Raw genomic sequence first — 16,272 nt, forward strand, 5'->3', positions numbered from 1 at the left:
CATTGTTATTTAAAGGCTATATAAGTTATATAACCTGATCTGGGTTTACACGACAAAACAATAATAGGCCTACATTGTTTTGTCGTGGGGCACACACACACACACCCATGGGCATCATATGGGCATATAATTACGAGACAATAAATATATAAAACTGTGCACGCATACTAGGCTGAGGAAGAAATGCCACTTGACAGTTTTCAAATCAGCCTCATGGTGGCGCTACAACAGGCCAAGTCGCGACACACACACACACACACACCACCAGTATGTGTGTGTGGATATAGTGATGTTTGGCAAAAGGATATAGTGATGTTTGGCAAAATGTAATATAAACATGTTACATGTTGCTACCATTACCAATAACACAGATAAACAGTGATTAAAACTTTTAAAAGACTATATTGACACAATAATATATTTGCATAACATGGAGAACATATTTGCTTTCTTGAAACCAGTAAAACCAGTGTGAAGAAGCAAACATGGTCACACCCGTGTGAAGTGAGGGGCACTCTAATCAATTATTGACCTTATACCAACCTTGAAACATGGCACGCCTGGCACTCTGTGATGGCACGCCCTGCTGGTACCACCTCCTGGAGAGAGAGAGAGAGAGAAAAGTACTCAAATATTTTATTTGTAAAACCGGTAGAATCTCATCTCAAGTTGCAAATTCCTACTCAGGGAAACAGAATGAAACAGGACCTTGTTGAGAAAATGTGACTGCATTGTGAGGAATGTCAAAGCATCATGTGGATGTGTTGTGGCGATACCCACAGTGGTTGTGTAATGGTATCATTTGTCCTGTGACTGTCACATGACAATGATGACATTAACCTTTATTATGCAACTTTATGGACATAACAGAATATCATGGCTATTGGGTGGAAACCTTCGTTCCTACCGTATGTCCAAAACAGTTCCGTTCAGTTTAGTGATTCAGCTCATTAGGTCCACTGGCATAGCTTGACCAGAGCCTTTTGTGGTGGTTCTGGACAATTTGAAGTCGGTGGGGAGAACGGTTCTCGAGTTAGGGCGAGGTCACGCCACATTGTGATGTCAGATCATCATTGTGATGTCAGAACAGGCCAGCTCCATATATGGAGATCTAGGGGTGATCATGGGTGTTGGTGTGATTTGGCTAATTTGGGCCCTGTCCAGAGCCTGGGAAGAGGCTTTTGTGCTGGTTCTGGACAACCGGCTATCCGACGGACTTGACACCGGGCAATGCACACTCTGTGGTGGTGTGGAGCGCGTGTGTCAAGACTCAAATTTGAAGTCGGTGGGGCGAACCTTTTTTGAGTTACGTGGATTACAGATGTACGTACTACACACACTAAACGGCTGTGGAAATCTAGTCACATTATTGACACCTCAAATTACCACTTTCTCAACTTCTCAACATTATCAAAACACCAAACAGAGAAAATCAAGAATAATCAAGAAAGTCATTTTCCCAGGGCAGATTACTTTTTTTTATTTTTATTTTTTTACATAAAGGACTGTTAAATAGGACGAGTAAGTGAGTAAGTGAGTAATCAGTGAGTAATGCTGTTGGCATATCCAATAATGCAGAACACTTCCTCGTGGGAATGACAAAGCAGGTTGAAATAGCTTTGTCCACTCAAATTCCCACCTTGGCCCTAGTTCAGAATGATGCTCTCGACTAGCTCCGCCCACTTGGACACCTTAACCACCAGACATATAAAGATCTAATATGTAACAGATGTGCATTAATTACACACAGGTGGGCAGGCAGAGAGGAACAACCAAGGACAATTCATCAGGATACTAGATCACTGATCTTAACACACAGGTAAGTGGAGCAAAGATTTGTGTAATATATTGACATTACATCATGTCAACATATTAATTAGTACTAACAATGAAACAAAAAGATTTTCTCATCAGATGTACTGAGACCAATTATACTACATTACTGACAAACTAACAAATTTACAATTCTGACATTACTTTATTTATTTAATTAGTTAGTCCTAGTTTGTTTTGGGTGCAATAATAATAATAATAATAATAATAATAATAATAATAATAATAGTAATCATATCATCATCATATTCATATCGTAAATGATAATGTGGGACAAGCAATGGTATGCTTTTAAAATATCAGGAGATCAAACGTATGACAAATATTTTACCCTGGCCCAGAGCCACTAAGAGGGTCTGGAACAAGCCCTTATTTGTAACGTTATTTCACATTTATAGCTTTCTATTTTCATTGTTTCATACATAGTCATTTTACATGTTTTCAGATCTTTTTCTCTTTTGATGCAGTTTGATCGTAACATTTGTTTGGTTTTACTGTTTTGTGTGGGCCCCATGCAGGAAGACTATAGCAACTACTTTGAGGAAGGTGGATCCAAATAAAGAATGACAAATGAATATTTGCTTCTATTTACATGTTTGCTTACTCTTTTGTTTGCCCGCTAACCCTCTTCTGCTTAAGAATGGCCAGAGAACTGATGTTGTTGGTTGCCACGGTGATCGTCTGCCTGGCTCCAGGCATACATGGAACAAGTCATCTCTCGTTTGCCTCTAACTTACAGGTATTGACAACCTGACAGCCTGACAACCTGCTCAGTGGGGGCTGAGTGGTATACTTATAGCACAATCCTGGGTGTTGAAAGAACACACTCAAATATTAACCTAACTGTGTTAAGGTTCAAACTTCCCTTTTCCCCCCAACCATATCACCATACAGTATATCTTCACTGATGTTCACTAATATATAGTACCATTTCTGTAGTAAGTACATTTACGTAAGTACTGTACTTAAGTACAATCTTGAGTCATTTGTACTTTACTTGAGTATTTCTAATTTCCAGTACTTTTACTTCTACTCCACTACATCTCAGAGGCAAATTTACTCCACTACATTTATTTGAAAACTTGAGTTACTACCGGTAGTTACTTTGTAGATTCAGATTATTATTACAAAACATACATGAACCACTTCAGCCCTATATGTATTTCGGCCATTTGAAAATAGCTGATCTACAAGCTCACAATGCATCGCGTTGTGACACATTGTGAGCTTGTAGATCTGCTAATTTCAGAAGATTTTTAGACATTTGAAAACTTCAAATAGGACATTCTGCATAATTAGTACATAATTTGGTACTTTAAGTATACATTTTGACACCAATACTTTTGTACTTTTTACCCAAGTAAGTATATAGTATAGTATAGTATAGTATAGTATAGTATAGTATAGTATAGTATAGTATAGTGGAAAAAAAATGTAAATTGGTAAATGAAAACTGGGATGATTGTGTGTGTGTGTGTGTGTGTGTGTGTGTGTGTGTGTGTGTGTGTGTGTGTGTGTGCGTACGTGCTTACACCAGGTTAACATCAGTCGTACAGGCTGTGGGGAGACTAAACTGTGCATTGAGACACCAGATGACTGTGATCCAGCGGAGACCAGTGACTGTGCGTTCACCACCATAATGGTCCATGCCAACGCTTCTATGCCTTACCTTCATATAGGGCACAGTGGGATGTCCCCTGGATATATAGCCATGGGACTCACTATGCACGGATCTATGGTAACACGCACGCACGCACGCACGCACGCACGCACGCAGAACACTAAACTGATCTGGTACGTCTCACGCAGACAACCTGTGATTCCAGCATTTCCAGTTGTTCATTACTTCCTTCTCTGTCTGTTTGTCTGTCTGTCTAGGATACCATGGTTTTTGTATGTGCTCAGCACAATGGCACCAGCAACTTCTTCTTCCGTACAATGCTTCTACAAGATGGTTCTACTACACTCACTCCAGTAGGAACGGTGAGGTCCTGCATGTGTAAGAGCTGTGACACTGGGTTGCTCTATTTATTCATAGCAACAATAATGACAAGAGTTGACCATCTTTATCATAGCCGGTGAAGGAGATCCGTGGCTCTGTAAATGGAAGCATGATTCAATGTGAGTTCAAAGTTCCTCGGGACAACAATGCATCGTCCTCCAATGTCACTGTCGTCCTGGGGAAAGGGCGGACCACCAATGGCAGTAAGTATAGCCTGCCCTATACATCTCACATATTTTATTATTATACGTTTACAAAACAAAGTAAAGTAAAGATAATCACTCAGATAACCAGTCAGAAACTATACATGTGAGCACAGTTGATTTGATTCCAACCATAGTTTGAGTCCTCTGTAGAACACGTTACCGTCCGTCTCTAGTTTTAGTACCGTATAGGCAAGGAGTTCCAAAGGTTTGCCCCTTTATTGAGAAGGCAGACTGTCCGAATGAGTTGTTACACCTGGGAATACAGTTACCACTTGTGGAGGCTCGTGTAGTTGCTCTACCAGAGCTCGGAAGTTTGACAACCAGTCCAGAGAACAAGAGAAAACATGACCATGGAAACATTTAAAAAACAATTTGATAGAAAAAAAAACACAACATTTTCAAAATAGAACATAGACCTGGGTCCAAGGCAAGCACATAAATATAGGTGGTCAAACATAGGTAAGCATATGCATACAATAGTCGCTCTTACGCACAGACACATACTGATATAGATAATATGCTAATGAACGTACTCACACACACATGCACGCGCACACGCACACACACACACACACACACACACACACACACACACACACACACACACACACACACACTATAATATCAATGGTTGTTTAAGTATTAGCAAGTAGTAGCACAAATGCAAATAAGGAAGCATGCATGCACACACACATATTCATAGTTGAAAACTTGATCAGCCTCAAATTGTCAAGTGAATCGATGTCTAATTAATAGTACTATTGTTTCGGTCTTCAGCAACCCTTGGTGCCTTTACAAGAGTCCTGCGTATAGCTGCACTTGATCTGACCGATCCTACCAGCAATGCATTAACCGCCACGGTAGCACCAACCACCATGGCAGCTGCTTCTGCACCAGCACCAGGTAGGTTAACACTGCAGCCAGTGGTGAGGCCCATGGAAATGTTAAAATAGACAATCTACAAGCTATTTCCGTCCTGCAACACTGTCGGGCATTGAATATAATATTATTATATATTATTATAGTATACATATTTTGTATTTAAGAGAATAGAGAAAGCATATTGATGTGGAGAGACAGGATTCTTTGTGGTTATTTACTTTATTTTTTCGTTTTGTGTGCAGGACAGGACATTGCTTTATAAATTGAGTTAATGATACCGTAATTCATCATTGAATGTCATTCTGTGTTCCCATCAGCTGTGCTGTTCCTGCTGTGTGCCCTGATGTGGTCAGTTGTTCTGAGGACCTAACGGAGATCATTGGACATCATTGGGATACCGTACAATGAAGTCTGACAATAAGGGAAGAACTTCTACGGAGAAACTTCTATGGATGTACTGTATATTATTGAATATATGATTATGGATATGAATTAGGCAGGTCTTCTTTTGTGTTAGTGTCTTTAAATGATGGGCACTGTGAAAGTCACCTCTAGCCCTGACAAAGATGTTGAAAATACATGCACAAGTTTGTCCCATGTGACAAATTGACAATACCATTTGACCTCCTGGCAATACCATGTGAACCTACTGGTTCTCAACGTCGGGTCCAGGGACCTCCAGGCGGTCCAAATGGACCCTTACAGGTCTGTAACTCTGAGAGAGTACATTTGGAGTTAAATTTACACAGTTTTGCAGTGTAGATTGTGTTAAAATATTTTTTTAAATTGTTCCATTTGTACTTACGGATCTGTAACTCTCAGAGTTACAGATCCAGAGTGGCTTAAGCCTGATCACACTTAGTTCCACACCAGTGGCGTGTGCCAATGATGGGATTAACGTATTTGCTGTATCTGTGTACACGACTTTTTTTTTTTTAGTTAATGATTATTTAAGTGTAAAAAAGCCTAACAAAAAAGTTAGTAATTCATCAATCAATGTCGTTCTGTGTGATCAGCTGTGCTGTTCCTGCTGTGGACCGTGATATTGCCAGATGTGCTGAGGACCTAATTAAAGAAGATCATGAAGTACAATGAAGTACAGTAGGACAATATAGGGAAGAACTTCTACAGAGAAACTGATAGTTTACAATCTATGGATGCATATTATTTGAATATATGATTAATATTATGAATATGAATTAGGCAGATGTTCTTTTGTGATACTAACTTTAAATGATGGGCACTGTGAAAATCATCTTGAGTTGAAAGAACAGCTGAGTCAAATAGTACTTGAGATGGCCTGGGCCGGTTTAGTGGTCCAGGCACCTTGGCAGATAATCCAGCATGACAGTGTGTCACGGGTTCCCCCCATCTCTCTCCCCGTTTCCTGTCAAGCTACTGTATATCTATATTCTATCAATAAAGGCAAAAGCGCCCAAAAAATATCTTGAAAAAATGAAAAGAATAAAAGATAGTCTAATGGATGTACTTTCAGTAGTTTGTCCCATGTGACAAATCTGACAATACCATGTATGTTTCTGTTGTTATGCCTTCCAGACAACAACTTTGCACGTCTCGTAACAATCTATGATCTGATCTAGATGCCATTATAATGCATTACTGTACTATATAATAGAGAAAAGGTCAAGGATGCCCAACTATGTCTATATTGCCTTCACATGGTATGTAAAACAATGTGAACTAACCCATAGATGTACACAAATTATTTTGAAACCATTACGTGAAAATTACAGAAGATCAGATTAATTTGAATGCCAATCCCAATTTATGGGATCATTAAAGCAATTAATGGAAAAGTTTAACCTTTTCCCCACTCTGTATGGAGCTCATTTTGTAATCCAATGTACAGGTCTGTATCTCAAGTTTTAATTTTATTTTGACGGTTGTCAATACCATTGCCAACACTACAATACATGATACATGAGTGATTTTATATAACCAAAGAGCATCATTCTTAACCACATATCTTATTTTAAACAAAATGTTTACTTTTCATTTTAAAATGTCCATTTACAAATCCCCAAGTACCCATCGAATATACATATGCCAAATTTACATTTACATTGAGGCAAACCAATCCAAGTGCCATTATAAATGCGTTTAGTTTAATCGAATGTTGTCAGCTTATGTCAGATACTGCCAGATGAGCCCTCTATGTTTCCCAGACTTGTAATTCATTTCAACTCCTTTTCCCATAACAAAATAAAACATGAACACCAGATAGATTATACTTTGATTACTGATCAGACTGGTTTCTTCACTCTACAAATGACAAGCACACTTCAGTAAACAGGAAACAGTTATCCAGTTTTAATATTTTATTGCAATATTTTATTACAGTTCAACTGAGACTGAAATAGTATAAAAAACAGTGACATGATAATACAGAACAAATGAAACCTTTCAACGGACAAAAAAACCAACAAAACACATTTAACTCTTTAACGTCATCGGTACTTTGTAGATGAACTCCCGTGATCGCATTTCTTCTTCAAGCTGTGGTTTCTAACAGAACAGTTATTGTCCATATGTTCCTGTCGCCCCCCCCACCCCCGCTGGACAGACGATGAATAACGGCACACATAATTTCTTCAAAAACATACAGCCAGTAATAGCAGACAACTGTAATAAAAGAAACAAGAAAAAACTAAAAGGTAAAATCAAACGAGGCTTATGGAACAATGGAACATCATTAGTGTGGAGATTCACCATGCTTGAGTGTATGCGTCTTTTCTATTTTTCTCCTAAATCCGCAATGGCGATGTAGGCATTACAACAAGAGTCCATGATCGCTATGGAAGCTGTGGATGTATGTAGGTCAGTGTGGTGGAGAGTGGCAGTGCAGTTCTTCTAGGAGTCCTCTTCTCCGTTGAGACTGTCGGCCTCATCGTCTCTCTCCACGTGCTCCCCTTCCTCCTCCTCTTCCTCCTCCTCCTCCTCTCTGTCTTGACTCTTCACCTGCAGGGTTGGCGATAGATAATGGTTCAGAGAACGAAGTTATGGGAAGTTAATGTTCTGATGATCGCTCGCTTCATATTTTGAACGAGAGGCATGTTGAAGTCAGAAATGAAGAGCTTAGTATATTCATCTGGTCAAAACCACTGAGAGCTCCTTATATTACGCGTGCTGAGCCTTTCTTTCTGATCCGTATAGGGAAGGGAAGTGAATGACAACGCACGTGCGCGAAGAGCAAGGAGTATGGTGGCCTTGGAGGCAAATTAAAGACAAAAAATAAATAATTCAGAATATTTTTCTCTCGTTTGATATCAATGAAAATGCGCTAGGACGTGTACACGTACACATAATGTTGCTTGCTTACCTTACGATGATTACGATAAAGTCTCTCTAGAAGCATTAATATGCTGGACGAGAGGCATGTTGAAGTCAGAAATGAAGACAGAAGTATAGCCATCTGGTCAAAACCACGGAGAGCTCCCTAGATTACGCGTAGCGAGCCTTTCTTTCTGAGCGCTAAACAGGGAAGTGAACAGCAGCGCGCATGCGTACAACCGTGCGTACAAAGACGTGGTGCATTTAAAGTAGTGCAAAAATCTCCTTCTCACCTCCTCCTCTTCCTCCAGCAGGTCTCTCTCATCTTCTTCCTCCTCTTCCTCGGAGTCATTCATGTCCTGGTTCTCCCTGTCTCTCTTAATGCTCTCGTCCTTCTTGCTGCTGGAATGATGGGGTGATGTCACCTCCCCTGGCTCTGGCTTCGGAGTCTTGGACTCTGTGGAAATGGGACCAAGCAAGATGCTCACAAATGCCGCTTTGAATAGACAAAAGTATAAGAATGTCTCAGAGAAACCTGACTGTTAACCACTTAAACCCTCTAGCCTTAATAAACTGGACCTTCCTTGAGTTTTCCCTCTACTACACACACAGCCAAACTGCAAACTTACAGCTTGTAGATCTGCCTTTAGTGCCATTATACTGATAGGACAATCAGTATAATGGCACTAACGGCAACGGTTAAAGTATGCTGGCAGTGTGGGGACTTAAATGTGACCAGCAGAGGGTGCTAGATAGTGTTCTCTCTGTATCAACCCTAAACCATGTTGACATGTTCCTCTGCACAGTGTATTTCCCCCCCATGACCCCTTAAGGTAGCAACCACATACTACATAGTCATTAGAATATTAGGGTAAAATGTACCCCAACTGAGAGTGCAAAGATGGCATATATTTGCCGTCTGTCAGTTTACCCGACTTCTTGTTGTGGTCCTTCTCCATGCGCTCGAGACTCTCCAGCAGGTAGTCCACCTTGCTCTTGATCTGGGTCAGCTCCCTTTTGATGGTCTGAAGCTCGTCCACCTTCACTGGAGGGGGGGGGGGGGGGGGGGGGGAGGGGTCAATTCAGAATTAATAAACACTGTTCAATCCAGTAGCAGTCCCCCCCAAATAACCCAAGACCCCACTTTGAGAATCACTACTTTAATCAACCAACACACATCTTCTGCCTACAGAAGACAACAAAGCTCTACTACACTGGTTTAGTAACATTTAGTATTTTAGTCCATACTAGTGTTTATTATAAGAATGCATCAGGAATGTCATGTCAACGTGGAATGTACTTGTTCTGGATGAGGATGTCCGCTGGCTGCTCTTGGAGGAAGACGAGAAGCTGGTCTTGGCGCGTCTGCTTCCGCCACCACTGATGCTGACCCGCGGACGCTTGGGTGGGATGACGGCACGCGACAGTGGGGGCGGGGGAGGGGGCACACGGGACGGGTACGAGTACACTCTAGAAAAAGAGAAAGCAGAGCACATGGAAACAAGAGAAAGCGGAGCACATGGAAACACATGACGCCATTGGTTATCATTTTCTCCAGAGGTGTTTGTCTCCGCCTTGGTCTCCTCAAGGGTCGACTACTGCAACACACTTCTCATCGCGCACTTCTAGCAAGAGCTAGGGAAGCTCCAGTACATTCAGAACAGTGCTGCTAGGATCCGGATGAGAGTGCGGAAATACGAACATATCACACCCATACTCCATTCCTTGCACTGGCTTCCCATCTCCTTCAGGATAGAATACAAGGTCTGCCTCGGCTGTGGAATGCCCTCCCCGATCACCTGAGAGCACCACAGTCCGTGGACGCTTTTAAAAGGGGACTTAAGACCTTCCTTTTTAACAAGGCATTTGCCTAGTTGGACTTTTTAGATGCCCAGTGTGCTTTTTAACCTTTTAGCAGTATAGTTGACCACAGAATGCATTAATTGTTTCCATTCTTATCTTGTCCTTTTAAAGAGATTAGTTTCAAATATAAAGTGTTATAAATAAAAAATATTATTATTTCATGAATAAATCATCTGAAATATTCTCCTCACCTGTCATAATAATCTCTCTGAAAGTCGTAGTCGAGTTCAAAGGAAGAACCGCTGCTGAAGAGGAAAATAAACAGGATGAGGAAATGAGAAATATGACTGGACCATGGATGTGACAAAAGGGTTTGTCCTGAAGTGGCACATGGAGGGGTGTGGGAGCTGACCTGTACATGTCTCCAGCTGAACGCTTGCCTCCTGTGCCTGGGGTCTTGGACCTGTGGGGTTTGGGTTCTCCAGCCAGGTTGATGTCTGAGGAGCAGGACATCACAGGAGATTAAACATCACTCTGATTTGCATTTTTTTGAGGAAAAGTACAAAAAGTCTAAGGCAGTGGTTCTCAAACGCTTTAAATTTCAAGGACCCCCAGAACCCCAACATGTACAGGCCTTAAAGGGTTATTGGAACCCCATCAAGGAAACCCTGAGGGTCCCTGGACCCCACTTTGAGAACCACTGGTCTAAGCTTTTATATGGTCCGATTGAATGTCCTTACCAAGGACCTGTCCAACGAGCATGCGCCCATCCTCGCCGGCCACGGCAGCGCGGGCGATTCTCTCGTTGAAGTACTGCACAAAGGCAAAGCCCTTGTGGACGGAGCAGCCCACGATCTTGCCGTACTTTGAGAAGATGGCCTCCACGTCAGCCTTGGTCACCAGCAGGGTGTTGAGGTTGCCGATGAAGACCCGTGAGTTGAGAGAGCGCGGGTCTGTCTTGTTGGTGACGTTGCTCGCCATCAGGCTGGCGGTGGTGGGTGAGCGACTAGAGCGGAGAGACAGAAAGTGGAAAGCGAGAGGGAGAAGATTGTAAAACTCAGCAGCAAAGGGCTGTGCTTTCTTGGTGGATGTCCACTCCCAGGGGTGCATGTTGAGTGTGAAGCTGGGTGGTGCTTAAACTGTTCAGCCTAGTTGCCCTGGAAGAATAAACGGCCATCATGAATACACAAAGCGTGTCAACACTGGATCAGAATGCTGAACATGTTGAATGTTGTTCATCTGCTGGAGACGAAGGCAAACTGATCCAAGAATTCTCTATAAAACAGAAAGGCCAAAAACATAGAAGTTATCCTCAGTCCCCACCGTGGTGATTGACTTTAATCTGCACCCATGTGCCATTACTATTATGTACCCCTTTTTTGTGTCATGTGTGAAGTGCGTGCTATAACTTCATTATATTTCATGTGGATTTACCGTGTCAGCCTATAATCTATATCATGGAAAGAGCAGATGTTCTGCTGCTGGACAACTGGTGTCTTAAGCAGTTTAATAAGCCAAGGATGAGGGGGGAGATGTCCCTGCTAAGACAAATATCTGGTGCTGTGTAACTCATTGTATTGGACAGTAATGCTATTTTAAAAGGTGTCAATAAGGGTTACCCATCATAGAAGATGTGCGTGCTACCATGTGATGCTTGACATTTAAAAAAAAAAAAGTAGTATCCATCATCTGTTTTGTGTGTTTTATCCAGACAGAAAACATGTAGAATGTGAAATGTAGGTTCACCCAAACATTAGGGAGTGAGTCCTGATAAGCAGCAGTAAAAACAGGAGAGGTATTATCACCAACATGCCCCAGTGACAAGGAGTTAAAGAGGCCATCACTCACTCCATGGCGTCTTCTTCGTGGGACGTCGTCTTGCCTGTTCTTTGACACTGTGGGTGAGTTTGTGTCGGGCTGGTTGTTTCAGGGGCTGTGCTGGGTTGGGGTTTGCTCTCTGCAAATTATAGCAGCAGCACCCTTCTCAAGGTGACCTTCACACTCGGGACTCCCAGGGGATTTATACTACTGAGGCGACAGGAAACACACCTCAGTCAAGTTGTACAGGGTTTATCTGCTGCCAAATATGACCTGGTTAGGCTTCTGGCAACTCATGGACAAGTTGAACACGGAACAATACAGGTCAATGACAGAAATCATATATTTACAGCAGTACATATAGAGTGGACCATTTCACATGAATTATGACAGAAGCAAAATGTTGATCTGAATATTCAGCTTTTCAGGGTTGGAATTGGAAATCCATGTCATTAAGAAATAAAACATGTCTAAAAATGAGTACATTTGTTAATACGATTATGGGCAAAAAGGTGTATTGATTGGAGGTAGACCCCTGTACACCAGTCTACACTGCAAATTCCTGAGTGTCATTGAGTTAAATTAACATCCAGTTGTGAAATCTGATACTGAAATGCAAATAGGCTAAACTGGGATTAGACCACATTAACTTCCTACTCATGTGGACTTAATATGCTCCCATGTGGTTAGCCTTCATGACACAATGCTCAGTGCTTACTGTATGTTCAGAATTTTAAGGACAAAGTAAAACACACAGCATAGACTTCTGAGTGGTTTTGATTTAAAGCTTGGCTACACGAATTTCCTTAAATTCCTCTTCAAGGGACCTTAGTTCTCAATGCAATTAATAGTGTAGCAATGAAGGGCTTCAAATTTAATCAAATCTTAACATGCTTGCACTACATTTGGAAATGCATAGCACTATGGCTGACCATTGGTTGATTTAGAAAATTTGAAATTATGGTTAGGTTAACCTTTATCTTTTACTAGGTATGCATTTTTATTTCAGTATGTCCAATCAATAAATTACATCATAATGTGCATGCATTGCAGTCATCATCACACAAGTCAAGTAATGCCAGCTCTGTGGCATATTATAAGCACCTAGATATATCTAACTAACTGTAATTAACTGTAACACTGCTAATGTCCGTTCAAAGTGAATACATCCTAAAATTGTCATTTTGTGGGAGGATTTTTTTTTCTTTTAAAAGTACATTTTAAGGAATTATAATCTTGTTTCCAGGGACAATCCACAATTGAGCCCACTCTGTGTAGACCGAATTGTCCCATTTTTGTTCATTCCATAATGTTCTGGGCAAGGGTATGTGTTGGGGAAATATAACTGAGAGAAAATAAACATAATCAAGGTGTGGGATGCAACTTAAGGACTGTGTCTCGATATTATAAAATATAGCCATTGATAAAAATGCATTATAGTATTTCAGGATCATCTTTTAATTAATGGTGTGTTTGTGTGTGCTTGTAACAATATGTATTCTCCCAAAACAGTCCAAAATTCCCAAAGTCAGAAAACACCTCAAAAGGGGAAGGAAAAAATGTGTGAGGAAAAATCGATTCCACAAAAAGACAGCTCACACTAGTACACCTGTGGACAAAATCGGGCAATGAAAAAAAAATCCTCCCCAGTCACAGGCCGTGACCGTAGACCTCCTAGAATAAAGACACAATTATATCTTTATCCTAGACAAACGGCGCCATCTGCAGGTTCTGGTTGGATAAAGCAAGCAACCAGGCCCTGCTTGGACACAAAAACCAGCTCTGCCAGACAACCACCATTTTACCAGTTGCACTGAAACCAACAATCGTCAATGAATGTTTTGTTTCCAGTGTCCACCAATTAAAAAAAAGATACTGCGACATAACAGTTGCATTACATGATAACGTTAATGCACCGAATGAACTGGGTCGACATGAAGCCGTTAGCCATTTTGTCAAACAAAACCGAAATCTAACGGCGTTAGCCAGAGATGCTAAGACGTTAGCTGGTGATGTGGTTGAAAAGCTGCCAAAAAACAATGCACTTCCGAATTGATGGAAGAAAAATATAACTAGGGGTTGCAAGAAAAAGGTAAAATAAAAACACATGAAAAATCTGCAAGTCAGTCCAAAATGTTGAATTTCTTTTAAAAAAAACACAGTAGTTCACCCTTTGGCAACCAGCCCAGCTATGCTAAATGGCTGCAGCTAGCTCTCCCCTTCCCCTTGCTAAGTCAAATCCACCCGCAAAAGAGAAAAGGCATCGTGGAGAAAAATTAAAAACAAAATCCAAAAAACAAAACAAGGAAGGAAAAATGGAGGAAAAAAACGTCTGTTGAACAAAATACTCACCACGAGGGTAAAGAGTAAAATGGATGTGATTCAGTAAAATCTGTGTGATAGTGTTGGCACTAAGCGCGCAGTTCGACCCCAGACTGTCTGTCTGTGTGTCTGTCTTTCTCAGTCCGATTGCTTTAGCCAGCTAGCTAGTGCTAGTGTGGTGGGAAATGGCGCAGTGTTCACAGGATGCTGCTGCCTCCAGTGGTGGAGCTTAGGTAAGAGGTAAGAGCTTAGGGTAAAAGTAATGTAGAAATACTACTAGTCTGTTACAAGTTGTACAAACCCGGAATTAAACATTTACTCGAGTAAAAACACAAAATATTGGTATACAAATGTACTTGAAGTACCGAAAGTAGAAAGTACTCATAGCTGATCTAGCTTCGAGATCGACTATTTTCAAATGGCTGAAGTGGTATTTTGATTGATTGATTGAATGAAAGATTTATTAACAGATTAGAGAATTACAGTAGCCTACATTTCAAGCACAACAGAATGTGAACCTGGATGTACACCAACGTTTGAAATGTTAGAAACTGCCGGCAGCATGTAGAAACTGCCGGATGCTAACTTGCATATGTTGAGCAATTTTCATAATTGACTTATGTCACTTATGTGACCTATAGAAGGCATTTTTTTTCTTTTTTTCATCATGTTTTATGTAGCTGTGACATGTCAAACTAGGGGTTTTTCATGATGCCGAATCCATTCCAAACATTAGTTTTGCACAAAAACACTCCTTGGGTTAAACACGGCCATAGCAGTCATCACAAATGTGATGATGTCAGCACATTTGGGCTATGGCTATGGCTGTTTTTAGCCCAATGAGTGTTTTTGAAGGAGTCCAAGGATTTGCATGTCTTAATGACTGTTGGTAGGGTGTTCCACATTTTGGTGACATAGGAGCGAAAACAATTTAGTCCCTTGTTTGTGCCGAATCTGGGTTGCACATGGTTTGTTGAACTCCCTCTGGTTTTATGGGTGTGGACTTCGTTGACATTAAAGAAGTATTTAGACAGTTACATGGGTATCTTGGTGGTGTATTGAATCTTGTGGACCAGACCCATTGCAAGATGCTGCAGGCCTACTCTGTCGTCAACCCTAAGCCATTCCAGCCAATCGTGGCAGCGGTGAGGTGGGTTCGGGGAGTGAGGCCAAGTAGTAGCCTGACTAGTTTGTTTTGGGAAGTCTGGAGCCTTGTTTTTTAAGGGCCAGTGTTCCGTTCACCTCCACCATCTGTTCTCTCCCCTCCAGGTAGGATTGCATCCTAAAAGCAATACCAATTGCTTTTAGCTTGTTAACCAGTATGAAGTGGTTCACGGTGTCAAAAGCCTTTTGGAGGTCCAGCATGACCTCCAAAAGGAGGTCATGCCACAGTATTTGCCAGCATCCACCTCGTGTTTGATGTGGTCGCTCAAATAGAGGAGGCATGTGTCAGTGGAGTGGGATGTTCTGAAGCCAGATTGGAATTGGTATGTAACTATGTATGTTGTGTTGTAATAATAATGCATTTATGAATAATTAAAGTTTTAATAAAGTAGGCCTACTGAAAATTGTAAATACTCCATTGAAAATGGACCGATGAAAACCATGACGTAAGTCTGGGTTTGCAAATTAGCCTGGTTAAATAGTGTTTAAAACACCCGAAATGACTGGTTTGTGTCTGACAAAAGGCTTTATATTTTCGATTAATTGAATACACACATACTTTCCTGGGTTTATCCTTTTAGCACACACACACACACACACACCCCTTGATCACGGACGATGATAATAATAATAATAATAAACTTTATTTATATAGCACCTTTTTTGACAGTGTCACAAAGTGCTTAACAATATACAAACAACAGTGTTACATAGCAATCAAACAGCAATAAAATGACATTATGAAGGGAATTAAAAGCAAACATTGGTTATCGGTTTAAAAAGGCTTTCCTATAAAAGTGGGTCTTTAATTTAGTTTTAAAAATAGCCAAGGAGCTAATAGACCTCAGGTCAGATGGCAGGCTGTTCCAGAGCCTGGGAGCCCTGCTTGAAAAGGCCCTATCCCCCTTTGTCACCATTTTAGTTCTCGGCACCTCTAGTAAGGTAGAGGAC

At 41.1% G+C, this 16,272-nt stretch overlaps 2 protein-coding genes across 4 annotated transcripts; one reads left to right on the forward strand and one right to left on the reverse strand.

The window, feature by feature from the left end:
* The first annotated feature begins 1,728 nt into the window (after window positions 1-1,728).
* On the forward strand, window positions 1,729-5,629 carry LOC306942928 (uncharacterized protein). Of its 2 annotated transcripts, XM_079529115.1 has the most exons (7): window positions 1,729-1,819; window positions 2,473-2,572; window positions 3,371-3,571; window positions 3,712-3,816; window positions 3,909-4,038; window positions 4,819-4,944; window positions 5,241-5,629. In XM_079529115.1, the coding sequence occupies exons 2-7, from the start codon at window positions 2,474-2,476 to the stop codon at window positions 5,291-5,293; spliced, it is 714 nt and encodes a 237-aa protein (XP_079385241.1). In that variant the 5' UTR covers window positions 1,729-1,819; window position 2,473; the 3' UTR covers window positions 5,294-5,629. The 2 variants fall into 2 exon arrangements, with proteins under 2 accessions (XP_079385241.1, XP_079385242.1); XM_079529116.1 differs by lacking the exon at window positions 2,473-2,572 and having other exon boundaries at window positions 1,766-1,819.
* A 1,619-nt stretch (window positions 5,630-7,248) lies between these two features.
* LOC306942927 (heterogeneous nuclear ribonucleoprotein C-like) lies at window positions 7,249-14,391 on the reverse strand. 2 transcript variants are annotated; one of them, XM_079529114.1, is made up of 9 exons: window positions 14,188-14,391; window positions 11,866-12,045; window positions 10,758-11,023; window positions 10,430-10,514; window positions 10,269-10,319; window positions 9,515-9,684; window positions 9,146-9,259; window positions 8,508-8,671; window positions 7,249-7,902 (listed from the first exon to the last, which is right to left on the reverse strand). In XM_079529114.1, the coding sequence occupies exons 2-9, from the start codon at window positions 11,868-11,870 to the stop codon at window positions 7,795-7,797; spliced, it is 963 nt and encodes a 320-aa protein (XP_079385240.1). In that variant the 5' UTR covers window positions 11,871-12,045; window positions 14,188-14,391; the 3' UTR covers window positions 7,249-7,794. The 2 variants fall into 2 exon arrangements, with proteins under 2 accessions (XP_079385240.1, XP_079385239.1); XM_079529113.1 differs by having other exon boundaries at window positions 10,269-10,322.
* Window positions 14,392-16,272: the final 1,881 nt, after the last annotated feature.

This window comes from Electrona antarctica (genome assembly GCF_951216825.1).
Source record: "Electrona antarctica genome assembly, chromosome: 19".
Classification (NCBI taxonomy): Eukaryota; Metazoa; Chordata; class Actinopteri; order Myctophiformes; family Myctophidae; genus Electrona; species Electrona antarctica.

Excerpts from the sequence above, each read along its gene's own strand:
- LOC306942928 (XM_079529115.1), top strand. The coding sequence starts at position 2,474 with ATGGCCAGAGAACTGATGTTGTTGGTTGCCACGGTGATCGTCTGCCTG. Across the intron at positions 4,039-4,818 it reads AGGGCGGACCACCAATGGCA|CAACCCTTGGTGCCTTTACA; the intron begins GTAAGTATAGCC and ends TTCGGTCTTCAG. Across the intron at positions 4,945-5,240 it reads TGCTTCTGCACCAGCACCAG|CTGTGCTGTTCCTGCTGTGT; the intron begins GTAGGTTAACAC and ends TGTTCCCATCAG.
- LOC306942927 (XM_079529113.1), bottom strand. Across the intron at positions 10,515-10,757 it reads GCTCGTTGGACAGGTCCTTG|ACATCAACCTGGCTGGAGAA; the intron begins GTAAGGACATTC and ends CCTGCTCCTCAG. Across the intron at positions 7,903-8,507 it reads TGCTGGAGGAAGAGGAGGAG|GTGAAGAGTCAAGACAGAGA; the intron begins GTGAGAAGGAGA and ends CCAACCCTGCAG.